This window comes from Talaromyces rugulosus, chromosome II, assembly GCF_013368755.1.
Source record: "Talaromyces rugulosus chromosome II, complete sequence".
Taxonomy (NCBI): Eukaryota; Fungi; Ascomycota; class Eurotiomycetes; order Eurotiales; family Trichocomaceae; genus Talaromyces; species Talaromyces rugulosus.
In genome coordinates this window covers 5,048,157-5,071,671 of record NC_049562.1, presented here as the reverse complement: position 1 = coordinate 5,071,671, position 23,515 = coordinate 5,048,157, and the positions used below count along the sequence as shown (strand labels likewise).

At 48.7% G+C, this 23,515-nt stretch overlaps 7 protein-coding genes across 7 annotated transcripts; 5 read left to right on the top strand and 2 right to left on the bottom strand.

The window, feature by feature from the left end:
- Positions 1-1,604: 1,604 nt before the first annotated feature.
- On the top strand, positions 1,605-2,638 carry TRUGW13939_04211 (uncharacterized protein; the record flags this gene model as incomplete). Its single annotated transcript, XM_035487388.1, has 2 exons — positions 1,605-1,666; positions 1,735-2,638. The coding sequence occupies 2 exons, from the start codon at positions 1,605-1,607 to the stop codon at positions 2,636-2,638; spliced, it is 966 nt and encodes a 321-aa protein (XP_035343281.1).
- A 542-nt stretch (positions 2,639-3,180) lies between these two features.
- On the top strand, positions 3,181-3,852 carry TRUGW13939_04210 (uncharacterized protein; the record flags this gene model as incomplete). Its single annotated transcript, XM_035487387.1, has 1 exon — positions 3,181-3,852. The coding sequence occupies one exon, from the start codon at positions 3,181-3,183 to the stop codon at positions 3,850-3,852; it is 672 nt and encodes a 223-aa protein (XP_035343280.1).
- Positions 3,853-5,875: 2,023 nt separating this feature from the next.
- Positions 5,876-7,522, top strand: TRUGW13939_04209 (uncharacterized protein; the record flags this gene model as incomplete). Its single annotated transcript, XM_035487386.1, has 1 exon — positions 5,876-7,522. The coding sequence occupies one exon, from the start codon at positions 5,876-5,878 to the stop codon at positions 7,520-7,522; it is 1,647 nt and encodes a 548-aa protein (XP_035343279.1).
- A 682-nt stretch (positions 7,523-8,204) lies between these two features.
- Positions 8,205-13,620, bottom strand: TRUGW13939_04208 (uncharacterized protein; the record flags this gene model as incomplete). Its single annotated transcript, XM_035487385.1, has 2 exons — positions 8,205-8,812; positions 8,874-13,620. 2 exons carry the CDS (start codon positions 13,618-13,620, stop codon positions 8,205-8,207), a joined length of 5,355 nt encoding a protein of 1,784 aa, XP_035343278.1.
- Positions 13,621-14,796: 1,176 nt separating this feature from the next.
- TRUGW13939_04207 (uncharacterized protein) lies at positions 14,797-18,657 on the top strand (the record flags this gene model as incomplete). The annotated part of the gene is made up of 2 exons (XM_035487384.1): positions 14,797-16,618; positions 16,685-18,657. The coding sequence occupies 2 exons, from the start codon at positions 14,797-14,799 to the stop codon at positions 18,655-18,657; spliced, it is 3,795 nt and encodes a 1,264-aa protein (XP_035343277.1).
- A 463-nt stretch (positions 18,658-19,120) lies between these two features.
- Positions 19,121-21,779, top strand: TRUGW13939_04206 (uncharacterized protein; the record flags this gene model as incomplete). Its single annotated transcript, XM_035487383.1, has 5 exons — positions 19,121-19,276; positions 19,341-20,691; positions 20,750-21,012; positions 21,075-21,393; positions 21,448-21,779. 5 exons carry the CDS (start codon positions 19,121-19,123, stop codon positions 21,777-21,779), a joined length of 2,421 nt encoding a protein of 806 aa, XP_035343276.1.
- A 578-nt stretch (positions 21,780-22,357) lies between these two features.
- TRUGW13939_04205 (uncharacterized protein) lies at positions 22,358-23,275 on the bottom strand (the record flags this gene model as incomplete). Its single annotated transcript, XM_035487382.1, has 3 exons — positions 22,358-22,615; positions 22,679-23,041; positions 23,105-23,275. 3 exons carry the CDS (start codon positions 23,273-23,275, stop codon positions 22,358-22,360), a joined length of 792 nt encoding a protein of 263 aa, XP_035343275.1.
- Positions 23,276-23,515: the final 240 nt, after the last annotated feature.

Here is a 23,515-nt window from a genome sequence, read left to right as displayed (position 1 = left end):
AACTCCCGCTGGCGGCGGCGCTTTGTTATTGTCGTCTTGATATTTTCTTTCACGTAATCCACCAGTTGTGCCGTCCCTTGAATGTATATCTCGGAGCAACTCCGAAATTCAAGATGCTGCAGAAGCTCACTCAAGTGATGATATGTCCTATCACAAACGCGGCAATAAAACCATTTGTGTTCTGGTATGTATACGTTTGTTTTGATATAATAGTTATCATAATATTCGCTCACGAGTTGTCGAATATCATCCGCCATCGCCCCTCCCTCGCACTTTTAACCTTCAAGATGATTGAATACGCCTGGCAACGTCGCGAAACCCCTGTCACAGAGAATACAAGAAATATCACGAGATCGATGGCAGATGCTGTGTCCATTTAATTGGTTCCGTCCTTCAAAGTACTCTCCGCAGGTTGCACACATGCAGTGCTTATGTATGTTGTGTTGTTGGAGACCCTGAAGTGAAGGTGCGAACCATTCACATGCCTCACAGTAAAAGTGATCCCACTCCAGGTGAATTTGAAGCTCTTCGTACGTTTGGAAGCCTATCAGGAAGCCGCAAACGTTGCAAAGGTTGTGGTCGATTACGAGATGGATGCGGGCCAACTGAATGTCATTGAGAATCAAGCCGCATTCAAAGCACAGAATTCTTGTTGTGTCAGGCGGAAAATTAAAGCCAGGTGTAGGAAGATGAGTATAGAGAGCACTTGTACACTCTGGCCTATGCTTTTTTTCGTTGCCCTTCATATAAGATATGGCAGGCTGATGTCTCGGCACGATGATGGGAGGTTTCGTAAAGTTTAGCACCATCATTTGTTTGTTATCTTGGGCCATAATGTCTGTTCAAGCTTCTGGTAGTCAGATCAGTAAAATTCCTTAACGTATATATCGTCAATAGAGACTTAGGCAACATCTAAAATTGACGATATACCAAATATCTGTATATGATGTCGCAGGAGAAGAGCATAAGGGCCAATAAAAATTCTGTGCCAACTTATATTTGTATTTAAAACAAATTTCAAGAGTGACATCTCAAAAATATAGGGAAGATGCGAAGAAGGCCGGTTAACAAATGCCTAGAAGGTGACGAATCTAGTCTGGAATTGCCTACAAGAAACTACCAGCGAATGAAACCGAATATATTTATCTAAAAAATGTTTTATAGTCCCCATAACAGCATAAAGTAAAAGATAATCCGTTTGTATGTCAGAAATTTATCCTTTGTTCAACGCTTTGTCATGTTATCTTTACCGATATATCCATCCACATTGAGGCTCTGCCTGATCATGGGACATGGACCTCTGATTGTTTAAATAATAACGGGCATTGGTCCATAGGAACCACTCACGATTAATCAAAGGTAAAATCTTCTCGATAGGGCAAAACAGGCTCAAACCCCCGTATCGAGATCTGGCTGTTGAGAGATTTCCTTTTTGGGAAGCGCCAAGCGCCAAGAGCCCAACTGATAAGCCGATAAGAAATCTACCATCACGTGACTTTCTGCCGCCTTTTTTTTTTTCCTCCGCCGCTTGAGTACCTGGCGATCCATTGATTATTCTGCCTTCTTTCGTCAGGCCTACACCAAAGGCCCTGCATTCTGTGAAGATGGCGTCCGATGAAATTGTATGGCAGGTCATCAACCAGCAATTTTGTGCCTTTAAACTCAAGTGCGTCCAACCTATAGCAATTTTCACTCGAAAATTGTGTTTGCAAGCTAACGGTGAAAATGAAACAGAACAACAAAGGGTCAAAATTTCTGTCGCAATGAATACAACGTTACCGGCTTGTGCAATAGGCAAAGCTGCCCATTGGCAAATTCTCGTTATGCCACGGTTCGGTCAGATCCTGAGACCGGCACCATGTATCTTTACATGAAGACTATCGAACGTGCCCACATGCCCAGCAAGTTATGGGAGCGGATCAAGTTATCTTCCAATTACGCCAAGGCTCTTGGGCAGATTGATGAGCGATTGATTTACTGGCCAAAATTCCTTACGCATAAGTGCAAACAGCGTCTGACGCGCTTGACGCAAGTTGCTATTCGGATGAAAAAACTTGCCAAGGACGAAGAGCGACTGGGAGAGCGAGTCGTCCCCAAGTTGGCACCAAAGATCAGACGGCGAGAGGAAACTCGCGAGCGGAAAGCGGAATCTGCTGCTAAGATTGAGCGTGCCATTGAGCGAGAGCTGATTGACCGGCTGAGAAGCGGCGCCTACGGTGACCAACCGCTCAATGTGGATGAAAGTATATGGAAGAAGGTTCTACGGGGACTGGAAAGACAGGGAGAAGGCGAAAGAGATGAAGATCTTGACGAAGGCGAGCAGTATGACGAAGAGGAGGAGGAAGGTGTCGGCGAGGTCGAATACGTCAGCGACTTGGACGAGGACGAGGATCTCGAGGACATTGAAGACTGGCTCGGTAGCGAATCTGCTGGTTCAAGCGATGAAGAAGATGACGACGATGAAGACGACGAGAGCGACGAAGAAGGCAGTGAACAATCTGCTGGCGAGGATCGAAAGCCAGCTCCTGGATCCAAGCGCAAGCGAGCGGCACCGCCTCCCAAACCTCGCAAGAAAGGTGCTCGCGTGGAGATCGAGTACGAAACAGAAGGCCCTGGCACCGAGAGTGTTTTGGCATGATCTTTTTGCTCCATTCATGGCGTTGGAGGCGTTTCTGAACACTCGTGCAGCAGTTGTATAGAGCGACCAGGATTTCCGCATACCCTGTTCTCGTTAATAAAAGCATTGTTTTACTCTTTTTCCCCCAAATATATATATATCCTTTGCCTGACATCAACATAAGCAATCAGCAATTAGCAATTGATATGGATGATTCTCGCGTGTAGTGTCGTAGTTGCGAGGGAGATCATCGCTCCACACAAGGAAGTCCCGGGTGGGTCACGCCGACAACTCTGAGACGCTCCCGAAACCTCCTGGACTGTCTTCAACACACTCGCCCATGTCTCGATTCTTCGCCCTGCATCTGCGCCTTCGACTCTCCCGCTTGTTATTAACCAGTCGCCTATAAGCCCAGCGTCGCAAGCATCACCGCGCCGTTTGCTAGTCGCTTGGCAGCTTGGCAGCTTGAAGCTTGCAATTGCTTAGGACATTTACCCCTCCTCCTCGGGAGGCAGCGTCATTTCAACAACACAAGGATACATACATCAGGAGCTGGTCTCGCTATGTCTTCATACTTCGCATCTATCACATCATCTACAACCATATCAAGTCTCGGTACGCGTCTCAACGGTCTCCGTCGAGCCATTACGTCAGGCGAGGAGGCAGATGACCCAGACAACGAAGATAGCTCGCACATCTCGAACGTTTTGAGAGCCTACTACGCAGAGAAAGGACGTTCATTCCCACAATGGCTTCCTCCAGATCCAAAGACGCCAACTCCACAACCCCGCATGGTTGCCACCCAAGCGTCGTACCAACAAGGCAGCAATACTTACGCCCAAGGACCTGGGCAACCGGCACCACGCGGTGGCGGCCTGGGCGACTTATGGAGTGATGGTCCTTCACAGCCGCCGCTATCTCAAACTGCCAGTCTTCGAAACCGCCCCGCTCGAGGACAAGTTGCGTCCGCAAATCTACGCCCGATGCAATCTCAGACCCCGCCCCCGGAGTCCATCTCGAGACGACCGCTTCCGAGTCAGCGAGCAGGATCATACCAGTCAACATCATCCGTACAATCACAACCACAGTCACAATCGGGGTATGGGATGGAAAAGGTCAGTTCTGGTAGTTCAGCGCAGCAGAGATTAAGAGCTCGGTTCCATGGCGGTGCAGGAAATAGCCCCAGTCCTCCTCCCCAATCACAATCTCCGTATATGCGATCGTCTCGTCCGTGATAGTAGGGAGTTTCTTTGGTTTTGGACAACAGATATGCGCGATATCCAAGCGAAGGTTAAGAGGAAGCTTATCGAGAAGCTCAAGACTAGGGGTATTGATTCGTCTGCTTGTGGACAAGCCAGGTTGTCATCATCCTCTGCATGTTATTTGGCGGGCGTTGTTGGGTGTGTTTTCTTGGTAGTCAGTCAGTACTGCCAGTATTACGGTGATTTTCGACGTTCTGCGTATACCCTCAGGTATGAGTAGTCTAGCCAGGCTTGCCCTAGGTACTCTGGTGAAATGTTATTTAATTTTTACTTCCTCTTCTCAGTGCTTGTCAAAGTCACTTTGTAGGGTTCCTCGCAGCGGACGTCATTTTGTCTGCGGTCACGGGCACTTGCGGGCAAGGAAGGCGCTGCCAACCCACCACCACCTTCTTCCATCCCGGACTGTCCCATTGCTAATTCTCTCGTCTCCTCTTCATACTCAATCATGTCAGTCAGCCAAGACGTTCTATAATATGATGCTCCACTCCTACCACGTATTTCGCTCAGGTCCCGAGACGATCACACGACTTTTCCCTCAGAATGACGTCGATAAGTGCCTCAGACCGCCCTTGTCATTTCAAGTCTATCGGTGTTACCGTGTTTAGGTTTTGAAGAATGTTTACAGCTGACGCGCAACCACTCTGAACAGAGTACGCAGCTACCAGTCCCCACGAAGCCAATGCAAGCCCCGACAGATTGTCTCGGCTGATACGTCCTACTAAGGCCCTAGGCTAGGGTAAAGCTTTAACCTAGAAATAACGGTGGGTTCCAAATGAAAAGCGGAAACCAAAACCCGATGGGTTTACGGAGCAGTCGACTCCGAAGAAAAGTTTCCTCCCACTCTTCGGCAAGCCGTGAATGGCCTGCCGGCCGTTTGTCGGGAGGAGGACCCATACATAACACGAGACCTGGCTAAAGGCTCACGGCCCTAGAAAACCCACAACTTGGACCTCAGAGAAGCCCACTGCCTGTATCATCTTCCCGGTGAAGGACACTTCCCCACGTCGGCATTTGCTCTCCATACGCTTGGTGTCTCTAATCATTCTAGCTTAAGCCAATTTCCAGGAAGTGGTGGTTGACACCCCATGGGGCGACAAAGAATATGGTGGAATCGACAATTACCACGAGAACAAAGCGCAGCGGTACAACTGGGGTTGGTATGTTGATATCCCCGACAGTCAACAACGCAACATGGGGGAATTCATGGTACCTGCGCAACACAGTTAACATCCGCATAGAAAAATGCAAGAAACATTATCGGCTTGCCGAGATCATCGCAATGAAAATGAGCGAACGAACCCGAGTTCTGTTTGTTTTATGGGGCTTCCAAGCGATCGAGTGTTTTTGCCAACGCTGCGAGCCAGCCTCCGGAACTGGAACTTGTTCGGGGTGCCAGAACTTCAGATCTTCGAGAAGTGGCGCTCTAAAGCTTGCGCGAATTTTCTATTGTGCCACAGATTACGTACCTCGAAACTGCGAATAAGGGTAAACGCTGTTCCATGGGACGGGCTCTACGGAGGACTAAGGTCCTACCGTGCTAGTAGCTACACATGGTTCAAGGTTGGGTGGTAGACTAAGTGGGAGATCTACATGCGTCACGCTTCATTATTGGCCTGAATGCTCGCTCAGGACCTGCCGGCCCACCCATTGAGGAATGATTGTGCATGCAAGTCAGAGCAACCGACCAACGGACGCCTGACAGCCTAACAGGACAAGGAAATCCTGGAGCCCCACGGGAAGGAAGAGGAGACGAGACCACCCTAAACTGCCGATGCGGGTGTCCCGGACTTTCCAGCTCTCCAGCATTCATGGAAATTGGTGGCGATCCTGCTATGCGCTTATTTATTACGCCGTAGCGCAGAGCCAAAATAGCCTGACTGCGTGGTTTTATAAAGCCATCGTCTTCACCCTCCATTTCTCCGCAATCCCCTCCCTTTCATTCCTCCGCAGCGGTGTATACAGGTTAGCAAGCGGCTCTAACCCTACTCCCATAACTATGGAGACCTCACATCATATCGAGGAGCCTCAGCTCGCCGATAAAGAAATCCCAGATGTCGACTTGGACGATATCAAGGGCAATTCTCAGGCTGTTCAGGAGGCTGCCATGGATGCTGAACTCGCGCGCCTTGAAGTGCAATCGCAAGGCGTCAAGCGGTCAAGGTTGGAGATTACTTTCTCCAGCCCTGCTGTTTTCACGTACGTCATCGTCGGATTTGCATCGCTGGGCGGTCTGTTATCTGGTCTTGATCAGTCACTCATCAGTGGCGCCAATCTTTACATGCCCCGCGACTTGAGTCTGTCCAGCAACCAGGCCAGTTTGGCCAACTCGGGCATGCCTCTTGGCGCTGTCGCCGGTGCGTTGATCCTGTCTCCGTCAAACGAATATCTCGGTCGCCGGAATTCTATCATTTTATCGTGCATCCTATACACCATAGGTGCAGCATTCGAAGCCGGTGCCATCAACTTTGGCATGATGTTCGCCGGACGCTTCATTCTTGGAACCGGTGTCGGTCTTGAAGGTGGTACCGTGCCCATTTATGTGGCCGAGTGTATTTCATCCAAGGTTCGCGGCAATCTTGTATCGCTATATCAGCTCAACATCGCTTTTGGTGAAATTCTAGGCTATGCTGTGGCCGCTATGTTTGTTAGTGTGGATGGCAACTGGCGTTACGTCTTAGGTTCATCTCTCGTCTTTTCAACCATCATGCTGATTGCCATGTTCTTCCTCCCCGAAAGTCCGCGTTACTTGATGCTTAAGAACCGTGAACTTGAGGCCTTCGTTGTCTGGAAAAAGATCCGTGGCTTCGATTCATACGAATCCAAAGCCGAATTTCTTGGTATGAAGGAAACCGTTTCGGTCGAAAATGACGGGCAGGGTAGCACCAACAAATACCCCTGGATGGATTTCTTCACCAACCCGCGTGCCCGCCGCGCTATCGTTTACGCTAATATCATGGTATTCTTGGGCCAATTCACTGGTGTGAACGCAGTCATGTACTACATGAGCGTGCTCATGCAAGGAATCGGCTTCAACGACAAGGATAGCGTGTTCATGTCATTGGTTGGCGGCGGTGCACTCATGCTCGGTACTATTCCCGCAGTTCTATATATGGAGAGATTCGGCCGTCGCTATTGGGCCAACGCCATGCTTCCCGGTTTCTTCATTGGGCTACTATTAGTTGGAATTGGCTATCAGATCCCAATAGACAAACACCAGAAACTCGCCGAAGGTCTTTATTTGACCGGCATTATTCTATACATGGGATTTTTCGGCTCTTATGCTTGCCTGACTTGGGTCATTCCTTCCGAAGTCTTCCCTACTTACCTCCGTCACTACGGTATGACGACTTCGGACGCCAACCTGTTCCTGTGCAGCTTCATTGTTACCTACAACTTCACACGTATGATGGAATCCATGACCCGAATTGGTTTAACCCTCGGCTTCTACGGGGGAATTGCTCTCCTCGGCTGGGTCTATCAAATTCTGTTCATGCCCGAGACAAAGAACAAGAGCCTCGAAGAAATTGACGAACTATTCAGCAAGCCCACTTCGGTTATTGTGAAGCAAAATGTCAAGAACACGGTGCAGGTTATGCGAGACTTGAGCAGACTACGACTAAGGAAGGTCTTTATCCCTGAGTAAGCGAGCCTATTAAGATGTCGAGCATGGGCAAGACAAGAGAGGAAGAGATGGATTTTAACAAACTCAACTTTCACAGTGTATGATACTGAAAATATACCACCCAATTTATCAATGAATCATCATATCAATTACATAGCTACCCATGGATTAATTGCTTTCATGATACTAAAATCATTGGATATCTATAAAAAAACACCATCAACACTAGTTGACTTTAGAAAGGTTTGTTGACATTGATCATTCAACATAGGAAACACGAAAAATCATAACACGGAATAATTTATGTATACACGTAAAAAGGGACATGTCCCAATCCGAAAGAAACATCGGCAGCAATGCTCAGTATTAAGTGCAGTTTGCACGCCAGAACCAATAGGAGATAAAAACATACCACAGCGATTCGTTCCATTCCAAACCATGACAACCGTATCCTCCTGGTGTGAGAAAAAAAATGATTAAAAAAGAAGCAGAAAAACAAATAAGCCCTTGGGCCAAATATAAGTGCAAGATAATACAAATACAAAGAAAAAGGAAAAAGAAAAAAGAAAAAAATGCATGTGGATAATCCCCAAATGCAAAGAAATCGAACCTCAAATGGTTCAACAGGACAGCGTATATAGAACGTCAACGTCCCAAAGAACATTTGTGATTATGTTCAATATTCGTATAGGCATGATGATAATCACTTCGCCATCACGTCGACATATCCTCGGCCTTTCTTTTTGCTCTTGAGGGTGCCTCCCTTGCGCGCCTGGGGAGCCCCAAGCAGATCATCAATAGAGCTGGCGGTGCTTAGAGATGTTGACGGCCTGGCCGGTGGTGCTAGCCCAGAACTGGAACCTGGTGGGGTGGGAGCAGGGCCTGTCGAGGCAGCACGGGGAAACCCATTCGGGCCACCAGGAACAGGGACACCTAGAGACCCTCCGAACCCAGGACTTCCGGCGAATGGCGGTGCGCCGCTGCCAGTAGATGGGCGACTGTCCATCGACGTTCCTAGCTCTGACATTGACGGCGGGCGCTGTAACATGGGTGGCACAGAGGATGCGCTACCAGCACTAGCAGACCTACTTTGCGGCATAGGGCCCTTTGGGGGCGGAGGAGTAGCTCGAGCAGTGGCAGTTGCACTGTTCGGATCCTTTTTGTTAACCCATTTCTTGAGCTCGGGATCATAGAAAAATGAGTTTTCTTCGCCCAGTTTAGCTCTGATCGGCCCACCAGATGTATCGCCCTCTTTCTTGCCTCCCCACCAACCTCCAAACCAACCTTTCTTGGCAGCTGCTGGCTTTTGTGCTACTCCAAAAGTCAGCATTTATACGGGAAAAATAGAGTTTAGCAAGTAGAAGGAACATACCATCTGCCTCGGCAGCTTTACGAAATGCGTCGTCAGCTTCTTTATCATGTTTCGCCTTCTCGGAATTCTTGATTGATGATGCACGGGAAGCGAGGTTATCGTCGTCTTCATCATCAAAGTAAGACTTCTTTTTTGGCTTGTTTTCCTCCTCAGCTTCGGCCTCGGGAATATCTGCTGTAACCGATAGGTCTGGTTGATATGAGGGCGGTTCGTAAGAAGAGGCAGCCGGGGGCTCATAGCCACCATAGTGAGGTACTTCTGCCGCAGCATTCTTCAACTCCTCGATAGGCTGTCCGAACGTCACTGATGCAGCTTGTAATCCGCTGGTAAGTGCTGACTGCTGAGCTGCAGTGGGGAAAGGCTGTTGCGGCTGGCTGGGTGGGTTCTCATCAACAGGAGCAAGTGGCATATAAGAGGATTGCGGGGGGGTGGAGTGGTATGGGTATGAGGATGGCGAGCCATAAAAACTAGACTGCCCTTGGATATGAGAACTGCTTTCAACAGGAGTCGCCGGCTCTTGAGACCCTCGCCTCTGAGGAAAGTTGCCGCCAAGAGATGGCGATCTCTGAGAATCCATGGAACTTCGCCCACGGTTTTGTTCAGGAGACGATCCAGGAGCATATTGACTTCCGGGTGCATAGCGAGACGAGGCATTATTCGAGGCCCCCTGAGGCACCGGGTATGAGCCATAGAGGTCGGATACGGAAGGTGACCGGCTAACAGTAGGTGTTCCTGTGATTTTTGCAAAAGGACCAACATCCGCGTCCATGGCTGAGGCATTGGAAGCAGCGTCACTTTCATCACCAGCAACGAAGCTGCTGAATTTCGCCCACATAGATCCAGAGACCTTTTCCATGCTAGGCTTAGACATCCATGATGAACTTCCATCGTTAGGAGCTTGTCTCAGTCTATTTGCAAGCTCGTCTATTTCAGCGAATAATCGCTGATGAAAATACGGCGAAGGTTTGGTGTTAGACTTGATGGTTGTGCCAATGGTTTCACAGTACTGTTGAGCGTCGCTTCTCAAGCCTTGCTCTGCCAACGCATATGCATGATGCAGTTTGAATGGTTGCAAATATGGAAGAGCGGCTGCTTGGTTGCCCGCCAGGGTACACGTTGCGAACTCATATACTTCTGTCAATGCTATGGCATCTTCATCACGGAAGAAAGTAGTCGGGTATATTCGATGATCCGTGCCTAGGAGAACGACATTGGTCTGGGAATCATCGAAGCCACCAAAAACGCCATTCTGCGAGAAGGCCCTAGCAAACAGGTAACAGATATGGGAGGCTTCTGTGCGATTGTAGGATGCTAATAGCTGCCCCATGGATAAAAGTGCGCGATGATCGTCCGTGGTGCGATTATTCAAGACGAGACCGAGGGTTTCCCGCCATCTATCTAGGCCATCAAGTGAATTTCTAGTCGACCCTTGGCCACCTTTGCTGATCATTTGCAATCCAAGTCTCGCAGATTGAGGAACAAGTTCATCAACACTCTCTTCGATATTTCCGGAGAGAACCGCATACAAAGCAGCCAAAGATTCGGTGTTTTCTCCTGCAGAGCGAACCTCTCTCTTGACAAATTCCTGAACCACTTGCTTCCATAGAGTCTTGTCTAGTGCTGACGACATAATCATCGCATGTCCCCACAGTCGACTATCGACAGCTTGCCATACAGCTTTCTCACGGTCTCCAACAAGTAGATCTTTCTTTATAGACTGAAGAAGATCGGAATCGACAGCCTCTGCTTGTACAGAAGTACTACTGGATTGGTAAATTCCAGAGCCTGCACCAGCGTCAAAAGAGATATTAGAGCTATCAAGCTCTAAACCTGGTGATACAATGTTTTGTATTGACTTCTGGATATCTGCTGATTTGTCTAGTGATCCGTCGTTCTCAACTAGCACCCTAATCAATTTCCACAAGACAACTTTTTCTTCGTGTCTTTTGAAACCGTCCGGTTCCGACTGTAGTGAGAGAGGAACGCCTTCGTTTTCCAAAGCTGCGATCCTGCTAGATAGCCAGGCCACCACATCTTTCTTCTTTGATTTCGTCTTCAAAGGACCGGGGTAGCGTACAATATCTCCGTCAAAAGGAACGATATCTTTGAACTGGCGAATCCTAGGTTCTCCGGGGGCAGGCTTTATCATCGGTGTCATTTGACCGGCGGAATACCGCGGAATGTGTTGAGGGAAGCACGATGACACTACACCCCCAAACCCAAACTTGAATATGGGAGCTCCGCGCCAACGCTGCAATGGGTCCAATTCTTGGCCATCACTAGGTTCCACAAATGGAAGATCTAGATTCTGTCTGGAAGATGGTACAACCTGCGTAACTGTGTAAGGGTTTATTGTTTTCGTTGGAGAGCTGGGTGCATGAACAGAAGCGGGCCGTGGATAAGCTTCGATCGCTGTCTGGGTTAGGATAGGTCCAGATGACTGTTTTCCAGGGGACTGCGTTTGAGACCTCCTGGGTGGTGCGAATTGAATATCATTTGGAGGAGATGATATATTGGGCTGATAAGCACCCCCAACAGGTAGGTATGGTGTCTCAGTCGATGGGCGTTGAGAGGGTTCACTAACAGATGCAACATGAGCAAATGGGTTCTTCGGAGGGCTGTGTGGTTGAGAGGTATTTGAATCTGGCATCGAGTACGGGGCGGAGTGAGCTAGCTGAGTAGGAACCGATGGTAGCTGCTGGCTTCCAGGTTGTAAAACTGGGTTTGGGTGTGAGGTTGGTCCTGGTGATGTGTATGGCCGTTCATGCGGATGCCCCTCATAGGCGGTTTTCTCGTGGTGAGCCAATGGACTGGATGTACGCGGCTGGAACGGAAGATTTGCAGGCTGAGAAACATATCGAGGTCGGCCAGGCAACGATGCTTGCGAAGGAGGGGGCGCTGGGGAGTACCGCGGCGACACTGAAGGTTTGCCCGCAATCGCACCACCCGGTGGTTTTGGAGAGTATCGAGGACCGGTCCCCGGACCAACAGGAACCGAAGGAACACTTAGGTTCGCATACGGGTCCATTCGATCAGGGGCCTGAAGCTGTGCTTGGTAAACATTGTCTGCCACGGGCTCAGCAGAAGGTACAGTAGGCACTGGAGGCACAGGCGGCGGTGCCATTGATTGAGCTGGAGCGTTCAAAACCGGTGCTGGTTGAGGCGTATATCTTCCACCGCGGCTTCCCGGGCGAGCTCTTGGTGGTGGCGCAGGCAGTTCTTCGAAGAAGCTTTTACTAGCGTGGCCTTCGTTGCTTGGTGGCGGCCTTTGATCAAGATCAGGTAGGCTTGAAGCCATAGCTGGGGGTGGAGGTGCAGGTGCAGGAATACTGCTACTCCGTGGAGGCACTGGGTTAGGAACCCCGTTTGTTGGAGGGGCCACTTTTCGTAATGCTGGTCGTCGCGGACGAGAGAGGGTGTCCGGTAAGTCGTAAGGAGACTGATATCCTTCCCTAGACTGGGCCGCAAAGCTATGGGCCTTGCCTTGCGACTGTGTTTGAGCTTGGGGCGGCGCGAATGGAGTGGCGAAAGGCGTTGCGAATGGGGTTGCAGGTAAGCTTGCAGTCGATGCGTATGGATTGGGTATTCCCTGTAGTAATTCCGATGAGGATGGCTGATGCGGTGCATATGGGTTCATTGGGACTGCTGCTTGATATGGCGCCGTTTGAGGCCGCTGTTCCAACACCGGAGCGGCACTTGATTGAACAGATGCGGGTGCTTCCTGGGTTTCCGTTGTTGTGTCCTCTGCCAGGAGCAATTCGTCATCATCATCCAATTCTGCCTCCCACCTTGCTGCAAGATCTTCCTCTTCCTCATTTATTACTGTATCGCCAAATTTTGCATCCGCGGGAGATTCTTCGATGGGAGAGTCGATCGCGCCAGAACTGAGAGTGCTTATAACTTCATGTGTGCTTTTCCTAGTGATCGTAGGTTTCTCATGGTTCGCTACCGTCTCAGAACCAGTGGATTTGAAGAAATCATCTCCATCTTCACCTTCATCATCGGCTTCGAAGAGATTCTCAAGATGCTGGTCGGTCTTGGTCGCTGGTTCCGCAGTTGGCTCTGATTGCGAGTCCAAATCGCTCTCAGGAACCAAAGGAACGCCTTCTTCGAATCGAGACTCTGCTTCCGGTGGCACATCATATATAGGTTTTGTTTGCGTTTTTAATTGATCAAAAAACCCAGATTCATCGTCCCCCGCATCGATATCCCAAGAGTCAATGTTAACTTGATTAGCGTCTTCAAGCAATTCTGGGAGTTGCTGTGTTTCGGCTTCTGCCTCATTCTCGACCTGATTTAATGCTGAATCGCCGCCATCGAGTTCTGTGTTGTTTTCGACTGGTGGGAATGAATTGGTGCGCCCAACGATGTCTTCGCGATTAAAAGGGTCTTTGGGTGAAGAAACATCCCAGGGGGCCTCTGCGTCTTCACCCCAGTTGATGTCCTGTGGTTCCGCTTTGTTAAGTGACTCTGATGTCTCGACAGTTATACTTGGCTGAGCGACGGTCGCGACCTGTTCGGGTTCTGAAGGCTCTCCATCATTTTGTTGAAGGAGAGACGAAAAGTCCTGTTCAGGGCCATCGTTTTCATTCTGCACATCAGAGAAGAGTTCCCCTTCGTTCTGAGACCGCGATTGTTTTGAGGGGAAATCGGACGAATCTTCGGGCCTCAAGGCTGGATTCCAAGAAGCGTCGCCCAAAGGCGTTGAAATAGTATTATCGGTCGGAGGCGGCATTGTATCCGCCATGTTTCTAAGTGCATAAAATTAGAAATAATACTAGGCGCATGTCAGTACATTTATCATGTATGGATTTTCCAAGGGCCAGGTGGCTACTCAGAGCCGGAATGGACGAACATGTACAGTGCGCCAAGGCAACGAGGAAAGAACGCGAAGGAACAAAGAAACAATAGCTTCGGTCAGTAGAAATGCAATCAATTTCGCTTCGAATCCGGCATGGTGAAGAGAAAAACTCAAACGCGCACAGGGCGAAAGGAAAGAGACAGCTGGTCGAAGTTGAAGATTGCCCCAAGCTGACTGACGCTATCTGGGCTCACGCCCTCCTTATTAAGGGGCTAGCCGCCTTTGGACTAGCGTATGATGCCAACGCGCCCAAACAATCACGTTAGGATCGACTGATGATGCACTGCGACTATTTAGTACTACTGCTACACCAATAACGTTAATTACTATTGTTACTCTGCGCTGTTCAATAATGAGGGGTTGCTAAAGAGTGAAGACGATGGGCAATTTTAGGCTTGTTGGATTTCCTTGGGAATTATTATTGCCTGGCGTTCTAATAATAGTTAACTAGTGAAAGTAGCCCCAGCCAACTTTTCTACGGTATTGATCAATCGATCTTACTCTAGCCGTATTCAAGTAATTCCATGTGCCATGAGCCCTGAAAAATGCGTATTCCAGTATGATTCCTTCTCTCAAGGTACGTACTCTGTACCTAGTAATAATAATAATAATAACAATAAACGGTTGTCTCTTTGGAACCGCGAGCACCCGGAGCCACTAGCCGGATCTAGCTTAGCTCCGGCCGCGTCTGAGGCAAGTGGAAACGTCGCCTTCTCCGAAATCATGTGATTTGTAGGCAACTGCTTCATGTCAACCCTGTGTCGCATCGCTTGTCTGCCCCCCTACGCTATTTTGGCATACACTATCCGGTCACTTCCCTTGCAGGCAGAGGATTTTTAAGCCTAGGGCTTGTTGTTTTTGTTTGATTCCTAACCATCCTTACCACCCTTCGAATCCGCGTCCAAGCGGTTCAACCGATTCAAAACGCGAGGCGACCAGAGCCTACATATCTACGTACGCTGTGAAGTGATATGATATACTGTCTCATCTCTGGGAGTTGGCTGTGGCTACTCCTGAGCTAGATCACCTTTTTTCACTCAAGAACAAGTGCTCCTGGACACAATGTCACTGTCCACGGAGTACCTTCCCGACTTCGATAATTCGGATGGTGCCAGCGATGACCTCGACCTAGAAGAGCTCGACCCAGACTCAGCAAGGAATAACGACAGGCTTCGAGTCTCGCGCGACTATAACGCGCCACCAAGACAATACGGGGCTCGCATTGCGTTGAGAAACCTCCGAACATCGGGTAGGAACCTTGGATGGGCTCGAGATGCTTCGCGGCATCGTAAACTCTCGGAGGAAGATGACCTCCGAGGTCTTCTCGATGAGCACGATGGAACCTCCTTGACCCCAACCGGCGATGATTCGCCACTTATAGGGCGAAGACGAAGCCACACTTCTTTTGACGACCGCCGCTCGAACAAATTGCGACTTCCGAGTTTCCGATCTACAAATGCAGCTTCGCCAGCTGCCGGTGGTTCTTCGGATACTGGACCCGCTAGAGAAATATTGGTGGGCCAACAACAACAGCAAAAATACCCTGCAAACGCCGTATCTAACGCCAAGTATACACCTTGGAGTTTCCTCCCTCGCACCTTGTACAACGAATTCTCTTTTTTCTTCAACCTATACTTCCTACTAGTTGCGCTTTCACAGATCATACCGGTATTGCGGATTGGTTATATGTCTTCGTATATAGCTCCACTCGCTTTCGTCGTGGCCATATCTTTGGGTAAAGAAGCTTGGGATGACATCGGTCGAAGGCGAAGGGACTCTGAGGCAAATGCAGAAGAGTACACGATATTGTCATTTGGGCAACCTGCTGGCGGGTCCGCACGTGGAAATTCCAGACAATCAGTCGGGTCCACGCTTGACTCCAATATCTACGAGATCACTAAGAAGTCGAGGGACCTCAAAGTTGGCGATGTGCTAAAGATCAAAAAGGATCAGCGGTTGCCGGCAGATGTGGTTATTCTAAATAGCACGATGGTGGAATCCTCCGTAACGATTGACCCAACCGAGATAGCTGAAGCGTCACGGCAGCCACAAGCTGACCTGCTGGGTTCGCATTTGGAAACTCCAATGGAACAAGCAAATACTGCATCAAAAGATACTGAAGAAAATGTGGAATCCAGTGGCAGTAGTGATACTTTCATCCGAACTGACCAACTCGATGGAGAAACTGATTGGAAACTTCGTCTTCCCTCTTCTCTTTCACAGACGCTTGCTTTGAAAGATTTGAGACGGTTGAGGGTTCACGCTGGCGCACCCGATAAGCGTGTCAATGAATTTGTTGGCACAATTGAGTTGACTCCGCCACGATTTACCTCGTACGATCCACCTGTGAACAAAACGACGGCGCCAGACGACAACGGTTCCAATGACGCACATGACGTTGATACACAAGCCAAATCCGCGCCACTAAGTATCGACAATACTGCTTGGGCAAACACCGTACTAGCATCCAACACAACAACCTTGGCCGTCATCATCTATACTGGTTCCCAGACTCGATCTGCCATGTCGACAGCGCCTTCCAGATCAAAGGTCGGCCTACTTGAATACGAAATTAACAACTTGACGAAAATTCTATGCGCCTTGACATTAGTATTGTCGATAATTCTAGTTGCCCTCGAACGATTTCAGCCGACAGACAACAAAGAATGGTACGTTGCCATTATGATATACCTAATTTTGTTCTCAACGATTATTCCCATGAGTCTGAGGGTAAACCTTGACATGGCCAAAACGGTATACGCAAGGTACATCGAACGAGACCTTGATATTCCTGGTACTGTTGTCAGGACTAGCACGATTCCTGAAGATTTGGGTCGCATTGAATACCTTCTATCCGACAAAACCGGAACTCTTACTCAAAATGGTAAGTACTTGATTTTTCTTTGAATTGATTTTTAGGTTTGAGACCTGGAAGGACTAACGGAAGTAGAAATGGAACTGAAGAAGATACACGTTGGCACTGTTTCGTATGCCAATGAAGCCATGGAGGAAGTTGCGTCATATATTAGACAAGGCTTTGGGTTAACCGACAGCTCTCAGGGCTCTCTGGTTACTCCCTCGTCAGTTTTTGGTCCTCAGGCTGGTGCAGGCGCTGCTACTAGGACAAGGAGGGAAATCGGGGCTCGTGTGCGAGATCTAGTCCTTGCGCTTGCTTTGTGCCACAATGTTACTCCGACAACTGATGAGGAAGAAGGACGCAAGGTTACCAGTTACCAAGCATCTTCTCCCGATGAGATTGCCATCGTGAAATATACTGAAGAAGTAGGTCTTCGGGTGGCTTACCGCGATAGGAAAAGGATATTCCTAGAGTCTACACACACGAACGAAGTCGTCGTTCGTGTCAATATCCTCGACGTCTTTCCATTCACATCTGATAGCAAGCGAATGGGCATTATTGTACAGTTTGAGCAGACATCTGCTGATGGCAACGAGGCCGAGATCTGGTTCTACCAGAAAGGAGCAGATACAGTTATGACTTCAATTGTTGCAGCAAACGACTGGCTTGATGAGGAAACGGCCAATATGGCGCGGGAAGGACTGCGCACGCTTGTCATTGGTCGACGTAAACTCTCGTCGCAACAGTATCAGAGCTTCTCAGCGGCATACAAAGAGGCTTCGTTGGCCTTGCAGAGCCGTGATGTCGGTATGGCGCGGGTCATAGGCGAACATCTCGAACGCGATCTTGAACTTTTGGGAGTGACTGGTGTTGAGGACCGCCTTCAACGAGATGTGAAACCATCACTAGAACTCCTACGAAACGCTGGTGTCAAAATTTGGATGTTGACTGGCGATAAAGTCGAAACAGCACGATGTGTAGCAATCTCGGCGAAGTTGGTTGCCCGCGGGCAATACATTCATACTGTGACAAAACTCAAGGAAAAATCTGCTGCTCTCGAGACACTAGACTTTCTTCGGCATAAGAACGATGCCTGTCTGTTGATCGATGGTGAATCCCTATCTCTTATGCTTAGTCAATTCCGCTCGGCATTCATTTCCACCGCGGTTCTTTTGCCTACTGTCGTCGCATGTCGATGTTCACCAACTCAGAAAGCAGAAGTAGCGGAATTGATTCGCCAACATACAAAGAAAAGAATATGCTGCATTGGTGACGGTGGAAACGATGTCTCTATGATCCAGGCAGCTGATGTGGGCATTGGTATTGTCGGAAAAGAGGGTCGTCAAGCCTCTTTGGCAGCAGACTTCAGTATCACTCAGTTTCATCATATCACTAAGCTCCTAGTGTGGCACGGACGCAATTCTTACAAACGATCGGCCAAGCTGGCGCAATTTGTCATGCATCGTGGTCTCGTTATCAGTGCCTGTCAAACAATGTACAGTATTGCAAGCCACTTTGATCCAAAAGGTCTCTTCATCAATTGGTTGATGGTCGGGTACGCCACTGTGTACACCAATGCTCCGGTTTTCTCCCTCGTTCTAGACAAAGATGTTGATGAAGAACTGGCAAACCTATACCCTGAGCTCTACAAGGAGTTGAAAAGTGGTCGCAGTCTAAGTTACCGATCATTCTTTGGCTGGGTATTTGTTTCAGTCTACCAAGGTGCTGTTCTTCAAGGTCTCTCTCAAATCCTTCTCGATACGACGACTGGTAAACAACTGATTAGTGTGTCCTTCACCGCCCTGGTTTTGAACGAACTGCTCATGGTAGCAATCGCTGTGACTACATGGCACCCGATCATGATATTCTCTATCATCGGAACAGCCTTGGGCTACGCGGCCAGTATACCGTTTCTCGGCGAGTATTTTGACTTGGAATACATTATCACTGTGGACTGGCTTTGGCGTGTCGCAGCAGTAAGCGCGGTCTCGGTCATTCCGATATGGATTGGAAAGGTTGTTAAACGGTCATGGAGGCCACCCAGTTATCGCAAGGTCCAAGGATAGGAAGATCGACTCCGAACTGTATATATAGCATTCTTTCTACTGTACTTGTTTTTTTGTAGATTCTACCTTGATCTCAAAATATTTACATTCTTCGATTTTACACGTCTTCCGTTCCTCTAATCACTAAATGCCGGGCGATGACGTAAAGGAACACTGGGACAAAAATTATCTAAAGATTCCTCCGCTACATCTACTTTCTAAATTTCTACATAGTCCCAGCGATTCTTTGTGAAGTTAAGAGTCCTTAGGTATTAATGGGGTCACATGATTTATGCGGCTGCCTGGTTGCTTCCCCCGCGATTACGTCGGTGACGTCCGCAGCTGACCGTCATCGGCGCATGCCTTGTCTTTAGTACTTCGGTGTTTCTTATTCCACCCATGGATCTGTGATACATGTACTCTTCTCGACTGTTTTATTTTCCTATATAACCACTTCAGCCTTAGATAGGGCTTTTCCCTCAAAATGACAGGGACGGATCCGACACTTACCCCGCCGCCCTCGCCGCCGTCTCCGACGGCCTCATACTACGACGTGAGCGATGACGAAGAGAGAGGGTACAATACCATCGCTCAATCGAGCTCTGGGAATGGTGTAAAGTTACTGTTTTCCAAGAGCAAGGTATATTTGACTCTTGCACCGATTATAAGAATTGTGCTTTTCCTAATCCACTATTGGTATCCAGGTCTACATCCACCCTACTCCATCGTCGAAGGACAACATCCCTGGGTTTATCGCTTTGGTTCAACAAAAACCTCTCGGTGGAACAGCATCACACGCGATATCTGAAGCCTCTTCAAAAAATGCCGACGCTTCCTCGTATCTTCTGGCATGGGTCCCCGAATCGGCCATGGGAGACGCTTACGACACCTACGTGAAGGTCGATCTATCAGAAGACGACTCCTCGCCTCGACAAACCTATCTCGTTCCAGCTCTTCCAACCATGACAACATATAGGGATGCAATCGGCATGTATGCGTTTGCGGTGCCCCTGTCGGAAATATATTCTCTATGGGTACGACCGCCAAGTCTAGGATGGTGGTACGGAAGTGTTGTCATTTGCACAAGGTCTGGTGATAACTTCCCGGCTCTTTTCTTCCACGACAACGAGTGCGAATCCACGATATTACAGAAGAGAAAGAGAGCTCGGGAAACCTTTGACCCCTTCTCAGAGGACGGCACCGTTTTCTGGGGTGGAGATGAAGTGTTGAGGTGGATAAAATGCTACGCTGATGTTCAGCGCGCTGCGGCAGATCCAACTAAATATCTCATCAACCCTACTGAGGAAGATAAGACGGCGTTTGGTCGACCACTCAGTGCCAAATCACAAAAGTCTCCGGCTGAGGCTTCTCAGAAACCCTCGCGTGATGCGGCAATGGACCCCCTAACGAAAGCATTGAAGGAGACACGATGGAAAGTTTTGGAAGGTCTCAGCCGCATCACCACCTTCACACGGCGTACGGCAAATGAGATAGCAGACAACCCGATCGTTCCACCCCAAGTACGCAGATTGATGAAAAATCCAGAAGTGCAGACCCTGCAAGATGAATTTGACAGTGCCAGGATATACCTTGCCCGATGGGCAATGAGTATCGCTGAGCAAAGTGAACGAGAACGAAATCAACGCATTTGGACTGCGCAGGATGTGCTCGAGAGGGAGAATAGTTTGGTAGGGGACTTTGAAATCCTCGAGCTAGAGACTGGTACCATGTCGATCCAAGAACGGCGCAAAGTTGTGACAATTGAAGAGTGGAATGGCTGGTTCAACGGTCCCGGTGGCCACCTACAAATAACCGCTGACGAAGTCAAAGAACGAATCTGTCATGGCGGTCTTGATCCCAATGATGGTGTCCGCAAAGAGGCATGGCTCTTCTTATTGGGAGTATACTCTTGGGATAGCAGCGAGGATGAGCGGAAGGCCATTATGAACTCTCGCAGAGATCAATACGTACGATTGAAAGGCGTATGGTGGGAGAGGATGGTAGATGGTGATCCATCCAGCGAAGATTTCGAATGGTGGAAGGAGCAAAAAGCCCGTATAGGCAAGTTCACCCTGTCAATAACACTTTGATCCGCTGGCTAATTGGAGCTTAGAGAAGGATGTGCATCGGACAGACCGGACAATTCCCCTCTTTGCCGGGGAAGACATACCTCATCCAGACCCAGATTCGCCTTTCGCCGATGTAGGCACGAACGTTCATCTTGAGCAAATGAAAGATATGCTTTTGACGTATCACGAGTTCAATCCAAGCTTAGGGTACGTTCAAGGTATGAGCGATCTGCTTGCGCCAATCTATGCTGTCGTGCAAGACGATGCTGTGGCCTTTTGGGCGTTTGTCAATTTTATGGAGAGGATGGTATGAAAAGTTGAAATTTTGCTATAGCGGAAAGCCATTTCTAAAAGCTAACGATACTCTAGGAGCGAAACTTCCTTCGTGATCAATCCGGCATGCGGGCTCAATTATTGACGCTGGATCACCTGGTACAACTGATGGATCCGCAGCTCTATCTGCATTTGCAATCGGCAGACAGTACCAACTTCTTTTTCTTTTTCCGCATGCTTTTGGTCTGGTACAAACGCGAGTTTGTGTGGGGAGACATCCTCCGGTTATGGGAGACACTATGGACCGACTATCTCTCGAGTAGCTTCCACCTGTTTATTGCTCTGGCTATTCTAGAAAAACATCGAGATGTGATCATGGACCATCTCAAACACTTTGACGAAGTCCTCAAATATAGTAAGCCCACCAAGCCCTTTTGAAGCATCATTTTGCTAATCTTTTTTTTCCTAGTCAATGAGCTCTCGAATACGATGGAACTGCTCCCGATCCTAACTCGTGCAGAGTCGCTTTTCCGCCGCTTCGAGCGTACTGTCCAGGCAGTTGATAAGCAGAACAATTTCCCAGCGCCCAAAGTCCGTCAACGGATTGAACAAGCTGGCAAGGGTAAATCTCCTGGGCGTGCTGTCACCACCAGCAGTAGTGTTGGGGGGCAGTCGTCTCAGGGCCTGGGACAGAGGAAAGAAAAGGTTATATCACCCGAACTCCGCGAGCTTCTGAGCCGTAAAGTTACCGCGTTTAGCACGGCGAAGGAAGAAGGACAAGGCGACACCTCGAAGCCCTAAATTCTGCTTCCGAGAAAGCATTCCCTGATATTGTATCTATATTCATTATTTGAGCTAGAATTGTGCATCGTTATTGCGTTGGGTGGGAATCACGGGTTGCATTGAAGGAACTTTTCTGAGAAAGGGATAATCTGGAGTTTGGCTGGTTTTCTTTAAATGTTATAAGGGTGCTTGTAGAAAGAATATTTACGTGATGAGTGGCGCTTGGCGCGAAGTTATTGTATTTGGATTAACGTAGCGATTACGAAATTAAGAGGATTTAATATTTAAAAAGGGTCAACGGGGTACATATACTGCTCGACAGGAATCGAGGTTGATCGTAACTATCATATCATAAATAGTAGTTGAATTCAACCAGATATAGCCAATTCTCCTTTCATAGAGTGAAATTCACACAAACACCGAATACAAGCACTAAACAATTCGAGGTATCTTAAAAAGCTTCCAAACGCAATCCCCATTCCCAGAACCCAGAACACAGGATATAGAAAATAAAAAAAAGACCAACAAATTCATACAAATCATAACCCCTACTGTCCTTCGTCCCCTAGTCAACGCACACACCATCATAATTGCTTTTAAAACTTGGTCGGAATGAAATGGCTCGAATCCTCCTCCTGTTGAGAAAAGCTCTGGTTGAAAGCAGCCAGTCCGGCAACGATAGCAACGGCCATAAACGCCACCGAGACCAGGGACCAAATAACTCCCCAGCATTGAGAGGAGCCACCGTAACGCTTGGCAAAGACGCTGGCGTCGGAGGTGTTGACTTTGCGTAAGATGAGGTCGTCACAAATGTCCCAGGCGCTGTAAAGAGAGGACATGACACCGATGAATAGCTGTTCGTCGTTTGTCAGTTATACTGTACCAAAAAGAAAGAAAGAGAGAAGAGAAAAACATACGACAAGGAATCGGAGGGCTTCGGCATGGGCAATAAACCAGAATCCAATCAACAACCCCACGGCGAGTAGAATAGTTACAATGGTGAGCCAGTCCTTTCGCGCCCACCACAGGGTAAGAAGAAAGCAAACTCCCAGCACAATACTAGCAATCTTGCTAGCCACAATGTCAAAGCCGCAGAAAATGAGCAAGGCCCCGATCAGCGAAGAGCCTAAATAGCCTGCAGGTAAAGTGATGGCGCTGGCGCCGCCGACCATGTGCGTCACACCACCCTCATGTGGATCTAAAGAGATGGATTTGACGCGGCCGCCTGTACATACTGCGGTTATGGCGTGTCCGAATTCATGGAACGCAATAACCAGCATCTTTTTTTTTCATTGTTTTGTCAGTGATCAGTGTGGGCAACACGAAGATGGCGGTGGAAGTACCTTGAACGGCCATAGTGACCACCGGACATAAGGAAGATTCCATAATAAGGCGATTACAACGACATAAACCGCAATGATCCCGAGCGTGACTGCTTGAGTGTGGTTGACGTCCGATAGGCTGCGACTCTGGATGGAGTGGGTGGAATCCCGCAGTAGTAAAGTTGGAGCCATTTCCGTTTCTTTGTTGAGTGAATAAAGCACCACGGCGAGAGACTCGGCTTGACGGGGGTGAACTGGTATTTAAAGTAAAAAAGTCTGTGCCTCTTTTTTTTTAGTAGTTGTTTATGGCGATGTCTTAGTTCCAAGGGACGTTATGGATGCTGTTACGCGTCCGCCAGGTCGGCGGGAGGAATGACCCAGTCCCATGGCTCGCGCCGCCCGCCGTTGATCCGCTGCGCCTCCGTGACTTGT